Source organism: Talpa europaea (genome assembly GCF_964194135.1).
Source record: "Talpa europaea genome assembly, chromosome: 1".
Classification (NCBI taxonomy): domain Eukaryota; kingdom Metazoa; phylum Chordata; class Mammalia; order Eulipotyphla; family Talpidae; genus Talpa; species Talpa europaea.
Window position 1 is genome coordinate 98,498,300 of NC_140073.1, and position 24,685 is coordinate 98,522,984.

Here is a 24,685-nt window from a genome sequence, read left to right on the forward strand (position 1 = left end):
AGATACGTAGTTGAGTTGCTCAACTCAGCTGCATGGTAGATCTAGTTTTAATATTTGAGAAACCTTCATACTTATTTACATACAGGCTGGACCAGTTTACATTCCCGCCAATACTTGCTTTTAGTATTTTTTTCTACACCTAGCCAATACTTTTAGTCTTTTTGATATAGGAAATTCTCATAGGTATGAGGTGATACCTCACACTGGTTTTAATTTATATTTCCCTGATAATGAAGGATGATGAGCATTATTTCACATATATATTGACCATCTGTTATGTCTTCTTTGGAGAATTGTCTGTTTGGATCTGCCTATTTTTTATTGGGATATATGTATTTTGAATTTTATTTCTTTAATAGCCAAGATTTACACTTTTGACAGATATGATGTACAAACATGGGCATGTTTATTTTGGTTTCTTTTGCTGGTGAAATTTATCATTTAATATAGTCCTATTTCTTTATTTTGGCTTGTTTTCCTTTTTTTGAAAGTCCAGTCCCCAAAGAAATCACTGAGGCAATATTTGGGAGTGTATCACCTATATTTTCTTCTCTATCTAGTTTCAGGTCTTACATGCACATTTCAATCCATTTTGATTAATTTTTTATATGGTGTAAACTAGTGGTCTGTTTTGTTGGTTTTGTTTTTGGCATATTGGTGTAGGGAAAACAGTAAACCATTTCCTTTCTTCATTTATGTTCTTGACTCCTTTGTCATAAGGAGTGCTCATTTAAGTGTGAGTTCATTTCTGGGCTCTTTTTCCCCATGGATCTGTTTATTCCAATACAATTATTAAGATTTGTTATCCTAAAATTAAAATACTAACAAACTTAAGATTTTTAATGTCCTATCACATGATCTATCCTAGAGAATGTTCCATGTATATTTAAGAATATGTATACTGCTATTGAATAGAATGGCATATCAATGTAAATATATTATGAATATGGCTCAATTCCAACATAATTGATTTGACTTGGTGACCTGTTCGATGCTGTAGTGACTTGAATACTAGACTCCTATTATATTGTCTGTTTCTCCTTTACATGTCTTATATTTGCTTAATACATTTCAGTGCTATAATCTTCATACTATATCATAATATATAGGCCATTTTATCAGTTTGTCATTTTCTCTTATTACTATTCTGGCTTTAAGTCTAACTGATGTAAGTATGTCCAGCCCCACTCTTTTGGTTTATATCTGCCTGTAGTATCTTCATCCATCACTTTACTTTGAGCACATGTGTGTCCTAAGAATTGAAACAAGCCTCCTGTAGGCAGTATATAGTTGGGTCATTTTAAAATCCATTTGGTCTGACTTTTGAGTGAATTCAATTCACTTACATTTACAGTAATTATTGGTGTATAAGGACTTACTACTGGCATCTTATTTACCATCTGGTTGTTTTCTATTACCATTGTTTCTTTTACCCATTGTTTCTTTCCCTGTTTCTGCCTACCTTTGTGACTTCTACCTCACCTTTTTTGTATTTCATTATTTTACTTTGTAAACCATGAGATTTACATAAGTTTTTATGGCTGTCAGCTTTATTCATTTATAAAAGTTCCACCCTTTCATACCATTTAGTTTTGATGTAAGAATTTTTTATGCTAGTTTAACAAATTAGTTATATTCGCTATAATGCTCTTTCCTTTAACCTTTGTTGTAAGTGGCTAACATAGCATTCAGAGTTTTCTAATTCTGCCTAATATTTACCATTACCAGGTTATTAGTACTTTTATGTAGTTTTCTCTAATTAAATTTTCATATGACCTTGAAAAACTCATTTTGTGCAATTCACATCTAGTGATTGTGGGTTTACCAAATTGTCTCTGGAAACCCTTATTTTTCCATCACATTTAAAGAAAATCTTTGCTGGGTGATGCATTCTTGGTTGGCAATGACTTTATCTTTCAATACCTTGAATGTCATTCTAATCTCTTCTGATCTATATAGAATTTCTCCAGAGAAATCAACTGATGGCCTAATCATTGTTCTCCTTAGCCACCTTTGAGATTTTTTTTTTTTATAATTGACTTTAACAAGTCCACTATGTTTTAGAAGTTTGGATTTTTTTTTTTAATTTATTGACTACTTTGACTTGCATATCCAATTCCTCTTCCAGATTTTAGAAATTTCACCTATTTCCTTAAAGTCTTAATGACCTTTTCTCTCTTTTCCTCATTATATATTTGCTTTTCTAATAAAATCTGATAGCTCACATAGGTTTTCTTCACTTAGAAAGAGAAAACTAAATTTCTAAATTCCCATCTTCCAAGTCACTTATTCTCTTACTTTGGTAAAGAACTTGTGTTCACTTTTCTTCCGAAGTTCATACAATAGCCTTGAATCCTGTTGAATTTCTTCTTAACCACTATTTTGAACTTTTTATCAGATTTCAATATTCCATGTCCTTAAGTTTGATTATTAGAAAGTCATCACTTCGTGATGCCACATTTTCTTGACTTTTGCAGTGTTTGAATATATGTACTACTTTCACATTTTAATTAGCAACTTATTTTTTTCCTTTGGGTGTTACAGTTCCATTGGTTGGCAACTGTAACCTTTATGCTCCAGAAGGTGGTGCTATAGTTCAGATTTTCTTTGTTTCTCCTACCAGAGTTGGCTCTTGGGGCTGTACTCAGGAGCATGTAAAAAGAGCTCACAGCAACATGTGAGGAAGTGTGGGCTTAGCAACTGGGACTTCAGGGATGCCTGTGAATCAGTAATGGACTCCTTGAGTTGGAGATTACAAGTGGCCCCACAGACAAACCTCTTCCTGCTTCGAGACTGAAGGAAACATTCTTTTAGTACTTACTGATATTTGTTTGCTTCCTTCCCTTCCTCTTCTTCCCATTGTTCATGCAGATCCTGCCTCAGAAAATCAGATACTCTGAAAGAGAGACAGGACCCTCCAGCCTCAAGTGCAGCTGGGCAGTGTCACTTATCACTTAGGCTTTCCAACAAAATTCCAGGACTTTGCAGTATTGACAGGATGGGAGAGGGGAGTGCTTGATGGGTTTTTCCCTCTCTCCTGCCCCAGTGGCATGCCAGGATCTCCCGTTAGAGAATTTGCAGTGGTCCCTGTAACCTGTCTCCTAGGAGTGTCCACTAAGTTTTGCAATCTAGGTGCCCTGTTACCTGATTATGGTAAGTGGGGATAGGCCAAGTTCAATGACTCCATTGGGTCTACAATCCCCACCAAGGCGCTAGTCACCCATTTTCCGAGGCATAGGTGGGTAGAAATGGCCTCATTATTCTGGTGTAATGTGCAGAGGCATGCTTGTTTTGTTATAGATCTAAATCAAGAGAAAAGAACTCACACTGTCCTGATGTTGAAGGCACTGTCAATGTTCTGCTTGATCTGGGTGCTGTCTCCATGGGCACAATTTACAAAATCTTATAAAATGCATTAAGTTTCAGACTCATTATATGCATATATAAAAGTATACATATATAAAATTTAAATGTGACTCCATTCCACTTTTGGCCATAAAGCCAGAAGAGCTGAAAGAAATAACTTGAAGAGAGATTTATAGTCCCATGTTTGTGACAGACTTAGTCACAATAGTCAAAAGATGATGGCAGCCCAAGAGTTCAATCAACAGATTGGATAAGCAAAATGTTGTATAAACATACAATGAAATATCAGCCATAAAAAGGACATTTTGATAATACGCTATAAGGATGAACCTTGAGGAAATTTAATAGGCGAAATAAGCCATTCTAACAAAGACAAATACTGTATGATTACACTCATCAGTATTTAGTTGTCAAACTCAAAGCAGAATGATGGTTGCCAAAGACAGTAGAATAAGGAAGGGTGAGTTATTGTTTAGTAAGTACGGAGTTTCAGTTTTGCAACATGAGAGTTCTGTGAATAGATGGTAGAGATCAGTAGCACAACAATGTGAATGTAGTTAAACTACCAAGCCGCACACTTGAAAATGGTTAAGATGGTAAATTTTGTTATGTGTATTTTACATTTTTTCCAAAGAGGTTAAATGTCACTTAAATATATACCGTCCAAGTAAATGTATCCTAATGCAGTTAGTTATCAGCTTACCTCTGAACATTGCAGAGTTTTCACATCTCTTATTGAATTACCCTAAACTCTATCTGTTCAATCCTGTTGAGTACAAGAAGTATAAAAAGTCAACAGTGGACTTAAATATATACTGTCCAAGTAAATGTATCCTAACACAGTTATCAGCTTACCTCTGAACATTGCAGTTTTCACAACTCTTCTCTTATTGAAATACCCTAAACCCTACCTGTTCAATCCTGTTGAGTACAAGAAGTGTAAAAAGTCAATAGTGGACTATCCTTAAACAGCAAGGTGAGATACGTAAGATTGCTTTCCACTTTAACAAAATGCTTCAACATCCTTTCATTCATACTCAACTGCTTTGTGAGAAAGGCAAAAACAGGTCTTATTATCCTCAATTCAAAGTTGGGGGAACTGAGCAAGATAGAAATAAAATCATAGCCCCCCCCCAAAAAAAATCCAAGCCCTCCCCCAAAAAAAAATCCGATAACAAATTCAAGCTGGAAAACATCCTTATAGCCCTCAAACTCATTACCAGTCTTGAAAAGTTCAATTTTAAGATTGTTCCTATAGTAAAACACTTCGTTAGATCTTTTTTATGCATTGAAAAAATTCACTTTGACTTGAAAACATTTTATTTAATTTATACAAATAACTACTAAATACAAAAAGTAGATTAAAACAAAATAGTTATTTTTTTTTCTGGCAGAGTTTAAATGCACATAATGGATAATTCCGAAGAAAATGCATTTTCCCCACAGCGTTCAGGGACTAAAATTCTACTGAAATCTTTGCTTCTAAATCAGTAATATATTTGATGGCGTCACATGGGTAATGGCTAAATATGTTCTGCATATGAACTGAAAAGTTACAGTCTACACACATACAAATGTGAAGCACTTAAAATGTGAATTTAACTGATAACAAAAGTCCATTTCAGAGTATAGTGTTAAAAACATTTAGGTAATAAAATCATAAGACCACATAAAAATAAGCTTTAACATATGCACGAAACAGTTTTGTAAAAACTGCTAGGTGCACAAGTAATAAATAATTTGCAAAGTTGTGTATAAACAATTCCTAATGTTCAGCATCATTGTAAACATCAGCACATGTGTAAAATGCAGCAAAGTCTGACATTATATTTTGTTTTGCCGAATTGAGTTCCTATTATCCAAAGACAGACCAGTGGAGTATGCTGCCAACGTTTTGGCAAGTTGGGTCTTTAAAATTAAGAGTAACAGTGCAAGTAAGGAATGCAAAGAATTCCTAGTGCAATAAAGAAGAGAAGCACAGGCAATATTGCTGATTAAAAATTCACCACCTCCTTGAGTTTCCCGTGGGGAGTGTCTAGAAGACAGGTGAAAGATATGCAAAGCCACTGTCTTAATGCCCAGATCTCTTTAGGATTTCTCTGTGTTCCTCCAGTTCCCTACCTTTGCAACAGTGTCTGTCCAACATTAGTCTCTGCAGTGTGAACAATTGTGAAATGCCCAGTTCACAGTCATTGAGCGAGGTTAGGGTGGTTTTGGTGTCTCCCCAACACATGGCTGGGTAGGATGTCTGCCTTGTCAAAGCAGCCATTTAGGGAGGGAGACAGATGGATTCTGTTCTGACAGCCAGTCAGGCCAGCATTAGGTCCCAGCTGGACAAAACAACATCAAATCTTCCTTCTTGACACCGTGAAAATGTCAACAGTCAGTTTTCAATTTGTCTAGGGAATTATCAATTTTGGTCAAAGTCTTTTTGATACGCAGAGCTGTGAGTCTTGCAGATGGATTTTGATACCAGCATTCTTTCATAAGCTTGGCCAGAGAGGTTAATGTCTGAGGAGAAAAAGAACAAACACCATGGTGAGAAAATGTCAGGCATTGTGTTTTTTTTTTTGTTTTTTTTTTTTTAGTGACCCCAGAAGCTGGGTAGATATTGTGTCCACTGTTTTTGTAGAACTCTGCAGGTCTCATGAAGTTAGTCATGTTATTGCGATCCTCTTTATCAGTGGTCAAGGCTTTATTTGCTTTAAAGAAGTCACTCTTGAGCTCCATGAACTCTCACCTTTGGACTCCTAATGCTACCAAGTACCTTTATCAGGTAAATTACATAGGCCAGGCTGGACCCTTTGATGGTTTTATGGGTGCTACAAGTGTAATGCTAACCCAGAGCTAATATTGAAATTTACAGATAGGGTCATTTCCCAATGTCTTAGATTTTCTACTACTTACAAAAGCAATAAGGATTTTGAGCACTGAACAGCTTATGTTTGGAATTTCAAATATGTAGACATGGAAAAAAGCTTAAAAGCACCTTAGTTTACATGTGACTGCAGTTCTGGACTAGTGGCACAATAATGAATGTTTCAGTTCTTGGAGTTTGGTAGTATTAGAAAATTGTCATTAGCAAAACCTGTAAGATATGGCTCTATTAAGACTGAAATTTTGTCAAACTACTCAGCTAAGTCTTAAGTTGTCTTAAGTCTAAGACCTTTTACATGAAACAGGGAGAGGGAGTAAGAGTTATGGGAGGTCGGGGGCGGGGGTGGGAGGGGAGGGATTGGGGTCAGAATGGTGGGGCTGCAATTGTATGGGGAATATAACAATAAAATTTATTAAAAAAAAAAAAATTATGGGAGGTCTCCAATACTAGGGCAAATTGAAACTCAGCAGTAGGCAAGCAGCTCAGGACAGCTACCTAAGAAACAGGCACTCTTACCGGGTCTGAGAACCATCTGTTGGGTATGTTTGGCCTCTGTTGATCCACGCAGACCACCTTCCTCATATCTTCAAAACTTGGGTCATTAGGAACCACATCATAAAATGGTGGCTTGTAATCCTCTACAATACCTGCACACAGACAAGAATTGTGTTGGGCTTAGCTAAAGACTGGAATTATCCCAGGGTTCTAATATGACAGCAAAAAGTACTGATGACCTTTCTCAGACTTCACGGTGATTCTGAAAGCTACAGATAGTCTTTAAAATATGTGGACAACAAAGCAGTAATAGAAATCCTGCAGCAAATGGAGGAAGAGTAATTATTAAAAAATATACACTACTTCTCATGTAATTATAATTAACATAATGCTCAAAGTATGTATAAATTCTAATGTCTACCAGAACATAGAAAACCAAAACCCAGAACAAAAATTCCTGTGTGATCAAAAACAGACATCTAGAAAAGATGAATTTAGTGGTTTCAGACCATACAGAGAACGAAAGCTTCCACAAATTTAGAGGCAAACAGATAATCAAAGGCCATCATCAAAATACCTTTTATATAGGAAATGATCAAGAAGAAAAATAATGATTTCCATAAAATGAATAGCTCCCATTGGGAAGGACGCAAGTAATGTAATCTGAAAAATTTATTTCCTCAATCGTTTTATATGTACTGAGTACCCCTACCTGTCAGACAGTTACCTGTTTAATGGCCCTCTGATTTACTTTCAGATTGAAAGCACAAAATGTTGAGCAGGACAGTCACTGTGCAGTCATTGGTTAAAAAGGATAAACTCTCCTCTTACATCCAAGCAAACATGAAGGTGTAATTTCAGCTTATGCCACTACATGGTTTCTACCACCTCAAAATCCTTTTTTTTTTTTTTTTAGAAAATTACATCCATTCCTTTTCACAAAGATGTGTAATTCCACAAATGGAGAAATTTTAAACTTCATTTGGAATTAGAGAATTGATTCTTCCCCTTCTACAAAGGAAACCAAGAAAATCCATTTCCTTCCCATCATCAAAAGCTTCAACAATGAGGATAGTGGATTACTTGGTTTACTGTCTCTTCCTTCCTCCACGTAACATTCTTCTATTCCTAAATACTGGACAGGTTTGTTGGGAAGCATCTGAGTAAAGTTGTAATTTTCTAGTTCCCAAAAAGCTCCAATCCCCTCTTCATTTATCAGAGAAAAATTAACAGTAAGAATCCATTCTCTCAATACCCATATAAACAAAACCATTTATACAAAAGAAAAGGAAATACTGCATTTTCGTCAACTAAGTTTACCGAAACATGGAACATAGCCTAAATTATGTTTAAAAACTTCTCATTTATATTCTTATGCCTAATAATTTATTCATACTATATAACTACATTTGTAGTGCATTAGGTACTGGATTAAATCTTTTCCGGGAAAATCATAAATGGCTCATGTTGGGCATAAACCCATAATCGTGGGACGTGTTATCCTAGAGGCCCTACTTACCTTGTAAGGCTCTTGGGAAGCATTCAAACAAATGTTCTTTCAGTACTAAGATATACCAGATAAAATACAAATGGACATGAAATCGGCCAGGTACTTTTTTTTTTTTTGCAAGGACCATATTAATTTATAAAACCGATTAAGAGTTTTTCTACCATCTCTGAATTTTTCTGAAAGAATATATTTGACAACCTGGTTTAAGAACTTGAAAATCTAGCCAGCTATTGAGTACTTGCCTGACTTGGGAAAGGTTATATAAATGTGCACAGGAATACTAAGTTTGATTTTTTTTTTTTCCCTGTAAATGCTAAAGAAAAGGCATCGTTGAATTTTTGAAACCATATCTGGTGATAACCATGGTGAATTTCCCTTGCCAAGCTCAAGGTTTCCCATGTGTTTACATTTCACATATTGTAATGTTATTAAATGCTGCTCCCTCTTCACAAAAACAATCAAATTAAAGACCATTTAACTGATATGCCTGCACTGAACTCCCTTCAACTATTGGTCGAGTGTTTCTGTCTGACCCTGTCATGCATCTCCAGATTAAAATAGGTTTGGGATTAAACTCTAGCGGTCACATGGCTCTCCCTCTGGTCAAGGAAAGCAATTACTTTATAGACCAGCCAGTATAAAGTACATTATGTATCTGTCATGTGCAGATTATCATCTTAAATGTTTAGGATAGAAGTATATATAAGACATGCTCTTGTTTGTCTCAAAATCTAATGGAAGATGAGTTTATCTTTTCTCCTTAGAACACAAAAATCTTTTAAAGAACAATTGTTTTGACCCTCTATATCTTGAAATTCCTAAATTGATTCAATAACCATTTGAGCCCTGTGTGTGTCAGAGAAGCTTGGTACTAGGGGTACAAAAAAGAAAAAAAAAGGTGATGTTAGAGCAGAATATTGGGAAAGGATATATGTAGAATAAATTATAAACAAGCATTTTCCAGAAGTGGGATGAGGGATGTGGCATTCAGTACATCTCAGAAGAAAATCCTTGCATGGTATGTTCAGTACCTGACACAAATGGAAGCAAAGTCAGCCTTTTAGGAGCTTGAGCAGCAAGGTAGAGTTTGCAAGACAGAAGGGGCATGTCAGGTGGATGAATGCCGTGGGGCAAAGATCAGGGGTTACAAATGAACCCCATACCTTGGAGAAATGCAAGGACATTTCCAATGACTGAAATTGGGTGCACGTGGTAATAGGGAAAGTGGGAGATTAGGGCCAGAACGAAATGTGTTACACTAGGAAGTTTCTTGACAACTGTTCCTCACTTCTGCCAGAAAGCGACAATCTGGGTAGCCAGGCAAAAAAGTGAACTCTAAGTCTTTTGAAGGCAGCAGTCAATAAGCAACTGCCAAACTGTGAGCCACCAAAGAGGACAGCATAAATGCAGGAAAGTAACTAAAAATACAAAGAACCTCCAGTGCCAAATGAGCGATACAGACAAGAGGGGATACAGGCGCGCAGGCAAAGACGCACACTTACATGGTGGTCAGGCACGCTGAGCCAGGCCTTGTTTCTCCATGTAAGGCAGCTGGTGTGACTCAAAGGGCCACGAGAAAGAAATCTGAGAAATTATTCATATTCTATATATGCCAAAAGTTGTGTGGGTGTATGTGATTTGTACAATAGTTTTTTTTTTTTTCCCCCCCATGCATATGTCTAGTAGAAAGTTTTCTCCTCTCTGGGGCAAATAGCTTCTCTACTAACCAGTATCTCTATGCTTAGCTTGCTGCATGGTTCTTTGCTGCATGGGACCTTTAAAGTGCACATCACAAAGCTGGTGAAGATCACCGAGAAAGACCTACAGACAGTGCTTCAAAAGGTATGAAATACCAGAGTGGTCTTTTCTAAAATCCAAGTCTCCAGAAACAGTGTTTTTCATGACCCTCTCTATTAATTCCTTTGACAAAGGTCTTCATCTTCTCCCTTCACAGCTGCATTTAGGACTCACAGGTCTTCATTGCTTCCAATCCGCCCTTGGAGCCCTTGGCCTCTGGCAAGATTTTTAGTAGAAAACCAAGGTAAAAGTTCATTTTGTCTTGCCTCCGTGCATGGTCCTTCCACCAAAGTTGCCTGTGGGATTGTGCTCATTCCCCATTAACCTCATTCCCCTCAGTGCTTTACATACCTGAGCATCAGCCACAATGCAACCACCTGCAGTTCTACCAATGGGGCGCTTTCACGACTCCCCACACCATTAACTTTGCCTGTCAACATTCTCATTTTTTTCTCATTGCCACCTGTACATCATCCTAAGCTTGTACCGAGTATCCTCTATTCACCTCATTGGAGTTTATAACTCCAAAGCCCCAGAAAAAATCAAGTGCCCTCCTTCCTATCCTGAGTCCCCTCCCTGTACATCTCAACCATAGTGGCTTATTCTCCTAATTCATAACAACTGTCTCTTCAACTCAAACTTCAATGGGCACTTTAAAATTTGGTATCTTTTTTTTCTTTTGCTGAACTGCATACCATTAGCCTAACAGAACCTGCCATATTAGAGACTGTAAGTACATATTTGAGAGAATGTTTTAAGTCCGTACAATCCCTTAGCTAAAATCCTTGAGGCTAAAGGTGTTTGCAGAATTTGGAGCTTTTCAGATTGTACAAAGGTAACGAGAAACACACCATATTTTGTGATACCCTAGCAAAATCTGAGGGATTATTTCTACAAGGAAATACAGCGTTTAGTTTTAATGTTCATATAAGTAGACTCATGTCGATTTAGGTCAGGCCTGACTACCAAATGAGTTCAGATGTTTTGTCAAATTAAAAAGTTTTGGGGTTTCAAAGCTTTGGGTATTTCTCAATTGCAGATAAAGGATCTGGCTATGGTTTGAATCACCAGAAGATGAGGAAACAAGAGATCTAATGGGATGTTGGTCATGAGGTCACTCTTCCCACTGAGGACCACTAAGGAAAACGTGTGAGTGGCCAAGCTAAACTAAATCTAATTTCCTGTTCATATCCTAGGATTCTTCACCAGAAGCCAATGATGAGATAAAGAAATATGGCGCACTCTGTACTACCCACGTGTCACAGCACTGCTCCTGCCACATTATGCTGTCCCTCTTCACTGTCCTCTAACTTGAGAAGTCACATCTGATATACAGATAATAGGTGAGATAAAATCCTTTAGAAATTGGAGCATGAGAACTAAAGTCATCTAGTGAGAATTAGATTGGTTCATATTTGCCTTCAGAGGATTCTAACCTAGGGTTTATCTTGGTCTCGTGAGAAAATTTGATGTGGTTCATGTATGAAACTTGTTCAGATTGACTGCTTATTTTTTCATTACCTTACAATTTATTCCATGTGCTACTGACTTTTCCAATTCTAGTAGTAAAAATAATTTTAAAAAGTCATTTTAAAGGAAAAGATTAAGCAAATAATGGTACAAATGGAATTTGGGCATGAGCAAAACCATGAAGGTAGGAATATGAATGAACTGTGGGAAATATGGAGATTACAGGAAGGCATTCTTCCTGGTAAGACAGGATTCAAAAAGGTATATTTGTTTCTTTAACACAGACCTATGAAACAATTTGTATGCCATGGTCCACATCAAAATGATACCAGATCAATTGAAGGAGTCCAGGGGGTGCTGTCAACTAGCTATAGGTTTAAAAAGTACTTCAGGTATTTCTTTAACCCAACAGCACACACTCAGTGAGATGCCCTAACTCAAGTGGTTTTGAATCAGGAATGGAGTTGGACTGCTGTGTTTCTTGCTAGGTACTGGGCATGTGTGCCAGTTTTGTCCTTATCCCTCACCCCCACTGCAATTCATGGACACTCAGAACTATGCACGTCACAAAGTCAAGAATAATTACATCCAAACTCTGCATCAGATACGAGGGAGAAATAAAGGCCCTCACAGACAAAGCAGCAGGAGGTTGCAAATAGACCTCTCCTATCTTAATCAAAGAGAAAAAAAATACACAAAAAAACTGAACAAGGACAGAAAAACCACAAAGACAAAATGGTTGTAGCAAATCCTCATATAGCAATAATCACCGTAAATGTAAATGGAATGAACTCACCGCTCAAAAGGCACAGAGTTGCTGGCTGGATCGGAAACAAAACCCAACCTTCTGTCTCCAGAAGACTCATCCAAGCTCCAAAGATAAATATAGTATCAAGGTAAATGGTTGTTTTTCAAAGAAATATAACAAACATTACTGAAATTTATTTGGAACCATAAATGAAGCTAAAGAGTCAAAGCAATCCTGAAAAGCAGGAAGAATAGAGGTAACATACTCCCAGATTTCAAACTGTATCACTTTAGTGATAAAAACAGTATGGTATTGAAATAAAGACAGACACATAGATCAATGAAGTAAAACAGAGTCAAGATATTAACTGTCCATGTAAGTGGGGGTTTATCTACTACACAGGAGTTAAGAGTATATAATGAAGAAAGGAAATTCTCTTCAACAAATGATGTTGGGAAAGCTGGGTAAACTAGACCACTATCTCTCACCATAAACAAAAATTAATTCAAAATGGATTAAAGACTGGGATGTAACACTTGAAACCATAAAACACATAAGGGAACATGGGTGAAACATTCCATGATGTTGGTTTCACAAATACCTTTAAGGACTTGACTCCAACAGGAGAAACAAAACAAACAAACAAAAAAAGTCAAACTGAAAAACTGCAGAGCATAAGAAACTAAAACAAAAATGCACCCTTCTGAATGGGGAAAGTATTTATACATCATATATCTCACAAGGGGTTAACATCCAAGATTTATAAAGCACTTACACAACTCAAAAACACACTTCTCCAAAGAAGACATACAGATGGCCAATGGGCACATGATAAAAATGCTCATTACTCATCAGGGAAATGCAAATAAAAACCACAATTAAGATGCCATCTCACCACCTGTGAGAAGAGCCCACCAGACAGATCAACACTGAAATAAGTGTTGACAAGAATGTGGGGGAAAGGAAACCTCCACCATTATTGGGAACATGGGCTAGTCCCATGTTAAACAGTATAAGGGTTTCTCAAAATATTAAAAATCTATCATGTCATCCAGGAATTCCAGTCCTTGGAATCTACTCAGAGAATGCAAAAACAGTAATTCAAAAAAGTATATGCAGCCCTATGTCGACTGCAGCACTACTTATGTAGCCAAGTACTAGAAACAACCTAAGTACCCAATGACAGATGCATGGATTAAGAAGATGTGGCATTAATATACAATGGAATAATACTGAAAAAAAAAAAAAAATGAACTCTTTCCAACAAAATGGATAGAACCGGAGGGGATTATGCAAAGTAAGCCAAAAGGAGAAAGACAAATACCAGATGGTTTCACTCATATGTGGAATATAGAGAAAACAAAGGGTCAGAAAAATCAAACCAAAAAGAAACCCTGTAAATGTGACCATAAAATTAAAGCTACTAGAGGGAAGAGGCAGGGTGGACTGTGTGTGCTTTGGTAGTATTTGTGATGTTGTCACACACATCTGAAGTATGAGCCTGTATCTCTCAATCATATGTAGTGTTGTAAAACAATGTTCCATCAAAAAATGTTTCAGAATTAAGTTATTGTTCTTTTAAGTATTCCCTCGCATCCACCCCATAAGAAATGTAGCTTGGTCCCAAAGATTTTTCTATGAGATATACTTTTTGGGACATTTTAACAATAAAGATAAAATCCTGCTATATGCAACAACATGGATGAATCTAGAGGATATTTTGCTTAGTGAAGTCAGTCACATAAAAAAACACTATGATTTCACTCACTGGTATATGGAGAAACCAACCAAATGAACTAAATAAAACTTTTAGACTAAAAGGACCAATGAGTGGTTACAAAAGTAAGCCTGGTAAAAGTTTCAATTGTTTGCTGAAGAACAAAACTGGACATTTTTGTGGTGAACTTCATGCAGTCTATATAACTTACAGTGACACACACCTGAAACATGTACTTTCCAGATTTGGAGAGTAAGACCTGAAACCATAAAATATATAGAAGAAAATATAGGCAAAATACTACATGACATCCATCTCACTAACATCTTTAAAGACACTTCCCCCAAAGCAAAGAAAGTGAAGGAAAAGATGAACAGCTGGGATATCAAATTAAAAAGCTGCTGTACAGCAAAAGAGACATTAACCAAATAAAGAGACACCGTACTGATTGGGAAAAAAATTTTGTACTCCATACAACTGATAAGGGACTGATCACAAAGATCTACAAAGAGGTGATGAGAGTCAAAAAATGGGCAGAAGAGCTAAAAAGACACTTCTCCAAAGAGAAAATGCAAATGGCCAACAGGTATATGAAAAAATGTTCATCACTTGTAATCAGGGAAATGCAAATTGAAACCACACAGATACCACCTTACACCAGTGAGAATGGCACATTCCAAAAAAAAAATACTAGCAACAACAAATGTTGGTGAGGATGTAGAGAACTCGCCTACCCTGTTGATGGGAATGCAAACTAATCCAACCACTATGGAAAGCTGTGTGGAGGTTCCTTAAACTACTAAAAATGGAGCTTCCATATGACCCAGCTATTCCACTCCTAGGAATCTACCCAAAGGACACAAAAACATTAATTCAAACAGATACATGCACCCCTATGTTTACTGCAGCACTATTTACATTAGGTAAGCTATGGAAACAACCCAAATACTAAAAAATACATGACTGGATCAAGAAGATGTGGTATATATACACAATGGAATACTATTCTGCAATCAAAAAATAAACTCATGCCATTCACACGCAGCAATATGGATGGAGATGGAAGGAATTATGCTCAGTGAAATAAGCCAGAAAGAAAAGACAAAAATGTCAGATGGTTTCACTTATAGGAGGAACCAAATAAGGGATCAGGAAAATATATTTATATAATAAACTAACAGGCAACTATTAATCAAAGACTGCAGGGGAGGGAAGAACACAGACTATGGTAATGGTGCACAGGTGAACTGGTAGTGGGAAATTTACAGGGACTAAATGTGAGAGGAGAAAGTATGCATTGTACAAAAAGGGAGAATGATGTAAGATATATATAAAAATTATATATATATAATAATAAAGTGCTGCTAATACCAAAAAAAAAAGCTGGTTTTCAAATGTATTAACATGACCAGTGTTGCAGCACTGTGAATTTTCTGCATACAGAGATCCAAACAAGATATAATACAAAGTGTGAGACTCCAGAAAAATGACTTATTAGCTCAGAAGGGACAATGCTACAGGAGTTCGTGGAAAGGGTTTTCAAAGGTTTTAGATTCGGACCAAAGCTAAATGTCACAAGCCCAGTTATCATATATCCATTTATCTTGAGAATAAGATAATGCACATTTAACTGAACTCAGTAACCAGAAACTTTTCTGTTGCATCCAGGGGTGTGTCTGTTTCCTGGCCCAGCTGAGACTGATTCAACTTAGTCCATTTTAACTCAGGATCTCAAGAGTATGGCCCCTGATCTAGCAACAGCATTACCTGGTGCCACATTAGAAGGAGAAATTCTCTGTCCATCTCTACCTATTAGAAACTCTGGGTCCTAGCACTTGCTGTAGGTGTTCTGATACACATTTCAGTTTAAGAACTGTCAGTTGAAGCAAACCCTGCCGTAAGTTCATATACAGTATTCATATAGAAAAGGTGAGAAACCCATTTTCCTTCCTACCAATGCCAAATTCAGTGTCAAACTAAACACCAAAAGTAAATTCTAAATGACACCATTAAGAAATCTTCAGATGTGAAAATGGCTTTCTCATTTCCTGTACAAAAACAGCATGAAGCTTATTGGTAGCAAATAAAGGTAAAATGCCAATGAAAATAGAAATGCAATATATTTTTATACTCATTTTATATTTCACTTGAGGATTACTGCTCCAGGAGAACTATTTGGTCATCAATTTTTATAATGGACTCAAACGACTCATAATTATAATGACGTTCTTAAGATATTCATATATTCAAATAAGGTGCATTTTATATATAATTTTAAAAATGCATATTCTTTTAATGAAAGTTCCTACAACTGGTAAGAAAGTGAAATAGGTCCATCACACCCTAGGGTCAGGGGGATATTGTAAATTAGAACAAGTCTTCTGGAAAGCAACTTGGTATATGTGTCAAGCTGCAAAATCATCCCTACTCAGACCTATTAAGTTACCTCTTTTTATACTAAGAATTCCCCAAATAGTTATATGAAACAAAGCTGTCTACCATAGGCCCCAAAGGGAGGGGACTGGATGTCTAGCAATATGGAAAGGGTTAACTTAGTAAACTGTGGTGTAGCCAGGAAAAGGTAGTACAGAATTGAATTTAGTCAACAATGTATATATCAGCCAAAGAGAAGTGATGGAAAGAAACTGGACTGTTGGAATTTAAGAGCAGTATTTTTCTTTTCATTCTCATTTTTTCTATATGGAGGTAGTAATAAAAATAGTTATAAAACATTTTCAAGCAGCACTGAATACTTTTAAGTCTGCAATGAAACGATGTGTGTGTGACTATTGGGAGAAAAGCACTGAGAGAGAAAATATCAAATTAGTCACCACCAAGATGCAGTAACTGGCTTAAAATGAAAAATAACTTACCTTTACCTGCCTAGAAATTTCAGACCATACCACAGAAGCCCAACTCAAAATTTTAGGAATTCCAGTACACTCTAACTGATGTCAACCCAAGTATTCTTTCTTCCTCTACTTTTTATGATTTTTCGGATGATTAGAACTTCAAACTATTAATCACAGCTGATCCTTAAAAGCCACACAGGTTTATGCCTGTGACAGAGAGAATCAGTTTGCAACATGAGTCCTTTTACAAAGCCCAAATCCCAAGTTTTTGCCAAGTTCAGCTTTCATCACACAGGATTGCTTAGTGAGTCTCGACACCCACAGCTGCAAATGCTACCACCATGGGCATCAGAATAGCAACTTCCTCTTCATTTGGGGCAAGTTCCCCATCCACATAGCTTATTATAGTACCAATCCTCTAAATTGTCTGCTAAGATAAATAGAATTAGATTTTCTATTTGCCTGGTGCTCAAGAATTATTGGGGAAGGGATGGAGAAATGAAGTTGATGTGCAATTTCAGACAAAGTTCAGAACATTATAAATCAGCAAAACAATATCTGTTGCAAACAATTCTCAAGGCACTTAAATGGCACAACATACAAGTCAGTAGCTCCCGATTGAGAAACAATTACCAAGAAAATGTTCATGACTTGATCAAAAAAAAAAAAAAAAAGTAAATTAACTGTAAGGTCATAGTGCGTGTGTGTGCTTAATATAGAGCATTTGCTTTGATACCCTTTAAGTTTGTGCAAAGCAGACACTCTGCTGTTAGGAAGGTGGAAAAAAGCTGCCGTAAGGGCATGCCAATTTTTTTTTTTTTAATTAAAGGATTAGAGTGATATATAAGAACATTTAGTTATGTCAACTTTTTAAAAAGCTGTGGTTACCATTAGCACATGCAATTCACTGCAAAGGTAAAAACACATATAATACTCTATATAAGCCTTCTATAAAGTTAGATTTGGTGGGGTAAAACACTAGAGAACTCGAAGGGTACAGGTACAAGTAAATGGGACATAGCTAGGGTATAACAGGGAAACATACCTAATGCTAAGGGCTATATTGTAGCACTCACAAATAGCAATTTATTCTTAGAGTATATTGTTCAAAATACATATACATTAAGACTGAAGAATATTCAAATAGCCACCTTTAAAATATCCCTTTATTTCTGACATCACCTTTTGCTCATCATGTTAACAGCATTTGAGGTACCTAATTATTCAAAGATCTAGAACATCAATCAACATAGGCCTTAAATGCATTTTTATCATCTATCAACTTTAGTTTAACTTCATTACCCAGTTCTTTAATTACTTTGAAGGAACTTCTGACTAAAAATGCCCTTAAAAATTCAGGAGCAAGTGACTAACAGAAGAGCTCATCCTGAGCTGCCTTTTTATTTTTAATGCAATGTTTACTAGAATATCATGCTAATGCACATACTCCTAGCATGTATGATGAAAGCATAAAGTAATTCCAGGGATCTCACAATGGTGTTGGAAACTTTAGATACAAACTGGAACAAAAGTCTGTTTATAACCTGAAAAGGACCTGAAAACTGCTGTCAAGGACCAGATCAAGGAAGAATTAGGTGGTAAGTTTACTAGTTTTAATTGCTTTTGAGACCTACCATAATGCCCAATTTTAGGCTAAACTTAAAAAACTTGGCTCCATAGTCTCAATTTACAGAAAAGTGCAAAAATTTAGCATAACCTCACATGGGCAACACATAGCTAACATGATGACCTAAATCTATCCCCAAATTAAAAAAACTTAAAAAATGTAGCTTATTTTGACATTTTACCCATTTCAACAAAACTATTAAAATATGAAAGACATGGTTTAGGAAGTTCTTGAAAACAGAAAGAGAATTAGGTGGATTTTAACAGAATAGAGGAGCCCTCTTGCTTGACTTGGTCAATAATATCTTAGGGAATCTATGTAATTCTACATTTTTGTCATGATTTGAACCAGGTGAGTAAAGACAAAATTTTTCTATTTGTAAAGCTATCTTACATGTTCCACTTCATTTTTTCATTTTTAGAATCACCTTTGTTTACCGGAATGAACAGCAATTCTTTGGGCTCCACAGCACCAGGAATGTCACTGCCTCTGGGAGCAGAGGGGGGAAGAGAAGACCCCTTAGGACCAGCTGTTCCCAGTTTTCTGAGACTGACAGAGGCCAGCAAGCTCCCCAGAGAGCAGTGGGCGTGTGTTGGGAAGCTAGAACAAGAGCTAAAACAAAATTCAGGTCACATTCTGGGGACAGTTTAACTCATCACCTTCGCTGTGTTTAACTGGTAACACCGAATTTCACTTTGAGTGGATTTTACTGATTTAAAGTTGCATTTAAAACTTACTTTTCAGTGTGGCAGCAAAAGCACAACTGTTTGAAAATGTTGGCTCACTCAAGCCAGCTGCTTCTGGGTTGTAAGTTCTCAAATACCTTAAACCTGGTTAAAAACACAACTGTGGAAGGGCCTCCCTTGTGGCCTAGGGGTTAAGGCTCAGCGCTGCCAGCCACAGTGGCCTGAGTTCAATCCCCGGCTAGGGAGATAACCCATAGACAGGGCGGCGGGCGCCTCTGCCTTGCCCGCTAGTGCCACCTAAAGGTGTCCTTGTCTACCGTCCTTCCTTCTCCCCTTCCCCACCCTCCCTCTCCTCCTCCCCTCCCCACCTCCCCTGAGGTGGAGGTGCTGATGCTAGATCCTCCCCTGATGAGGAGGATACAGCAATAGACACCTTCCCCCCCACCCCCCCAAAGAATGACAAGCTATTTGATACCAGGACAGATGTTTGTCAGAGGCCCTTTGCACAATAAAAGATGACATACTTTTTGTTGTGAGCAGTGATTGCTTTTATCCACAAAAGAACTAGCATTACTTTATAAGGCTCAATCTATTTATATATGGACTAATTCTCAAATAAATAAACCATTCCATGCATCAAAACATTCTAAGACAAGGGGCATGCCAATTTTAATTACTGCATATTAAAACTGCATTAAATTATCCAGATTCCACTTCTCTCACAGAACCTATTCTGACTGCATTATTCACGAAATTATGACTATCCCAAGAAACTCAATCTTTATAAGAAAATACAAGTGGAAGGTGGAATGAAGCACAGTTGTTAAGATTGTACACCATTTTTTAACACTTCAAGCCTGGATTCTAATGGGTCACAGGAGGGTAAAGTGTCTTTGCAAATGAATATTAGTCTAAGTATATGACATTTTCTCCTGTTTTCCTGGAGTAATTTCAGGCACATCCTCTGTTAAATAAGATTTCCAGTTGTGAAGATATGAAGAGGTTGATTTAGTCAATTCAAGAGTACTATAATAACCACTTTGTGGGTAGATGAGGCATGTACAATTTGAATGAGTATACTTAGTGCTCTCAGAGTACAATGTACTTAAAGCTCAACAAAGTATCTGTGGCTGATTTGGATACACGAAATATAAGCGTTTAGTATGGGGACATTGAAAATGATTGACATATGCTTCCTAACTGCTAAAGCAATACAGTTTCATGAAATTTATAAGATGACCAGCAAAAGTCTCCTATTGAGGCTTTCCTGAATTGAAGTTTCACATATTCAGAGGGAGGGCCTGTTTCTTAAAAAGGAGTTAATTTTGAGGGCACAATTCAGTCATTTCGCCATTAAAAGTAAATTATCTAAAACAGTAAAATTCACCTGACTTATTTGGACATTCTTCACACACTAAACCTCACTTATCAAAAGAACCAAAGGAAAAGGAATTTGGGAAGAAAGGCAGAATAGGAAGTTGGAGGAAAGAAGAAAATGAAATATGTTCTAGCCAAAAGAAAAAAAAATGGAATGACTAGTCTTTTCCAAAAATATACTTTCTCAAACATTTTCTCTTGGGTAGCTGAAACATAATGCCATTACATTGTACCTACCAGTCATAAGTCAAATATAAATACCAGTACTCGGATGAGTATGAATCAAGGAAAAATACGGACTTAAATATTCCCTTTGCCCTTTTAAAGGTAGCAGAATCTAGAGGTTCTGGATGGACGAGTCCATCATTCTGTTAGATCAGACACCTACCATTGCTCACCATCCGCCGGGCCACTTCCCACAAGACAAGTCCAAAGGCCCAAATATCAACTCTCTTGTAAGAATCAAAACAATCCACCTGGATGGTTTCATCTAGAACTTCAGGGGCCATGTAGCGTTTGGTGCCCACACGGGGGTTGTTCCCCACATCGAGCTGATTGGTGCTCTGGGAATGCATGACTGCCAAGCCTAAAAGGAAGAAGACAGAGTGTCAGTTAGTTCATTTCCTTTACAGAGGACTGCTGAAGAATTTTAAATGAACCCCAATCAAAAGCGCCCTCTTGTGGTGCCCATAGTCACTGTTGCATTACACTCTGATCTCTGGTAACTTATATTTAGACACAGAAGTCTGTTATGACTTCTATGAGAGCAGGAAAAAGGGCAAATGCCAGAAATATTCTGAATCTGTTAAGTTAATATATGAACTTCAGAGACAACATGCTTGAGTAAACAATAAACCAATGAGGCCAGTGTTAGAAGTTCACAGGAAAACAGATTCACATTAAATGGGAGACTCAAAGTGGGCTAACAAAAGCAACTTAAGCCTCAAGCGCCACCACATCTTCCACTAGACTGAACCAAAACTTCAAAAATGAGACTGAGAATTTGAGGTGACCTGTCACAGCATAAAGAACAGGCTGCTAGAGGCATTGCTCCATCCTTAAAGAAGTACTCACTTGAACATTAGTGATGACAAGATTCATCAGCCTTTCTCTATAGTCATATATAAACATTAAATTGAACTTCAATTCAAGGCATAACTCACATTAAATGACTTGGAAGCATTTCCTAAACCATGACTCCTACTCAGAATTCCTTAATCAATTAGAGGGACTTGGCATTCCTCACAAACACAGGGGAGATAAACATATATGGACAGTTTATTTGAATAAGGAATCAGGTCTTGTGTATCTACAGACCAACTGAAAATAATTCCTGTAACACTTGAAATAATAAAAAGTACCAAAAAGGAGCAAGATAGCCCTAAAAACCTGTGTAACCCAATGATCCTTTGGGAATCCTTTAAGCCACCTGTAGAGGGTACCTCTCCTCCCACTTCATGGTTTTGCGCGTGCAGGACAAACACTCCACATAACTCCAGGGAGAGAGCGCATGTGTTAGCTCAGCCTGATTAGCAAAGGATCAGCAGCTGCATTTGACTAAATCGGATTGGTTTCTCTCCCTTATTTTTATGCCAACTCCAAGTTTCTATGGCCACTGTGAACATTTCTCAGATCAAATATGCCCCTCCATCATTTCCATAACCAAGAGTCAAATAACACAGTTTAAATGGAACAAGTAGCACAGTTTAAATGGAACTTGGAGATACCAGCTATGGTGGTTTAAAAATGTATCCAAGTTCACTAAAAATCCACATCCCTTGACTGTGAACTGACTAGTGAACCCTATGGCTCTATTTCTTCAGGCATTAGTCTTTTTCCCAGTGTTGCTACTGTTTCTGGCATCTGCTCTGAAACATTTTCAAAATGGATATTAAATGAAATTAGAGCATTATCAATAATTTTTAGGTATAATAAACCATACAGATGTATTTTGAAGTATTTTTAGAGGATATATTTGGAAGTATTTAGGAGTAAAGTGTTGTGATATCTGCAACTTATTTTCAAATGGGTTAGCAAATATATACAATCACAAATAGACAAAGCAAATAAAGCAATATTTTAACAGGTGTTGAATCTAAGTGTTGTGATTATGAGTGATCATTATACTATTCTTCAACTTTACTATGTGTTTGAAATTTTATAAAAAGTTGGAAAAATAGAAAAGTGACACTTCTACAATATTAAGAACATAATTCTAATGAATGATGCTTAACTTCTGGGAATAAAATGGAAAATTACATGCAAGGTATGGTCTCATAGGTGCTGTCCCCTGTATCAGGGATCTAGTCCCTGACTAATGGCCCCTTAACAGATTTTTGGACAAATCCATTCAATTCATGGACAAATGGAAGGCTACAGGCCAAAAGAAATGCACTGGAGAATGATTTAGGTGGACTTACTGCAGAACTCCTCCCAATCCCTCCCCACCGCGTCGTCGTAACCAAAGCCAAGAGCTGCCTCAATTTGTCCAACTTTCCTAGATCAATGGACTGCAACAGCTGCTACTGTTGGAATGCTTATTTGCCAAGTATTTAACAATTTCTGATTCTTACAAGAATCCTATCAGGTAGACATCATTGGTGCTCAGTAACATGAGTAATATATAAACACTACATTATGAAAGTTTCAAACAACACAGTAGCGTGCAGTGTGAAACTTTGAAGGCAACCTTGCAAATCCACCTGCAATGACAGTAAGCAGGACAGCACCAGGGCAGGAAAACAACTGAAAAGACCGGCACAGAAGTGCACCACTGGGTGAGTAACTAGGAAACTTAAATGATCCCACAACTCGGGCCCCCCGGGTGGCGCAAGGGGTTAAGCACAGCACTATGAAGCAATTCGCAGCCTCTGCAACACGACTTTGATCCCCGGCAGGCCAGGGAGCAACCCACATGGTGCAGCAGACCTCTCCACACTCGCCCGCTGCTCCCCTCAGCAGTGTGTTTCAGTCAATCCACCTTTCTACTCCGCACTATGTCTCTGGTGAGCCCTCTTATCCCCTGCACCTCTGGCCTGTACCTCAGTTCTTGTATGCATAAATAAATCAATCTTTAAAAAAAAACTAAATTATTCCAATTCCAAAAGTGAAGACATAACCACAAAACTCTTCTACACCACAACGAGCTTCAGGGTCATGCCCTTTCAATGCTATCCTCAATATTTTTCTTTTGACATGTGGAAAACATTGTAAAATATTTTCTCAATATGAAACTCTGAATAAATTAAGAAAAATAAATTTTTTAACATATCACATCACTTGTGTTTATAAACAAAAAATATTACCTATATAATTAGAGCTACCCTGTCTAAGTCTACAATGGTATAAATATAACATAAGCCGTTAGTAAATCACAGAGGGAGGATCCTCAATAGCCCACTAAAATAAATAACCAATATTGCAATTCAGTTCTCACTAGTATAATTATACAGCCAATATTCTAGGGGTTTAGGATAAATATGGCATTATATCAAATGCCACTATAAATGAAAATAATTTTATTTATAATATATAATTAAGGCCACAGTACGCATTATTACTCTAACACCAGAACCATGTGATATTCGTGCAGGATAAATGAGTTAGGGGTATTTTTTCTCTCTTTCTTGATGGATGATTTTGCCTTTGCTATAGAAGAACTTTAGAAACCACCTTTAAGAGTAACTCTCATTCGGTAAGTCATATGGACCTACTTTGTGCAGAGGTTTATGAAATCAGAATGCAACCGCACTAGTCACTTCTAAGGGTGGACTGACTGAACAATCATGATGTAGTAACTTCTACTGACAGCTTCCTGGGAAGGTCTGTATCTCAGCAAGGATGGAGTTTATGGATTTGTCAAAAACACTTGAGACTGTATACCTAAAATTTGTGTCTTTCATCATCATGAAAAGAAAGTAAACGAACTCAGACAACATAGTATTCTGCATACGGACGTCCTTGGAGAGAAGAGCTTTTTTGTCTACAATTTACTCTGAAATAGTGAATGGTTTATCAGCAAATAGGATAATTTATCACATAATTGTGATAAAGTGTAAGAATATTAAAATGTCAGTGAGAGAATCTAAGTGCTTGGGTACACAGTTGTTTACTATGAAGTTCTTTCAGCTTATCTACATGTTTGAAAATTTTCATAGCAAAA

General features: G+C 37.0%; 1 protein-coding gene across 2 annotated transcripts in view; it reads right to left on the minus strand.

Annotated features, from left to right (window-relative positions):
- Positions 1 to 5,742: 5,742 nt before the first annotated feature.
- The window catches only part of ACVR1 (activin A receptor type 1), a gene marked incomplete at its 3' end in the record, with an annotated part of 55,806 nt that continues 36,863 nt past the window's right edge, over positions 5,743 to 24,685 (minus strand). For both annotated transcript variants that reach the window (XM_084255053.1, XM_084255052.1), the window contains exons 7-9: positions 20,912 to 21,109; positions 6,761 to 6,891; positions 5,743 to 5,877 (exon numbers count right to left, since the gene is read on the minus strand). In XM_084255053.1, the coding sequence (XP_084111179.1) occupies positions 5,743 to 5,877; positions 6,761 to 6,891; positions 20,912 to 21,109 (464 nt within the window). The remainder of the gene's footprint in view (positions 5,878 to 6,760; positions 6,892 to 20,911; positions 21,110 to 24,685) is intronic.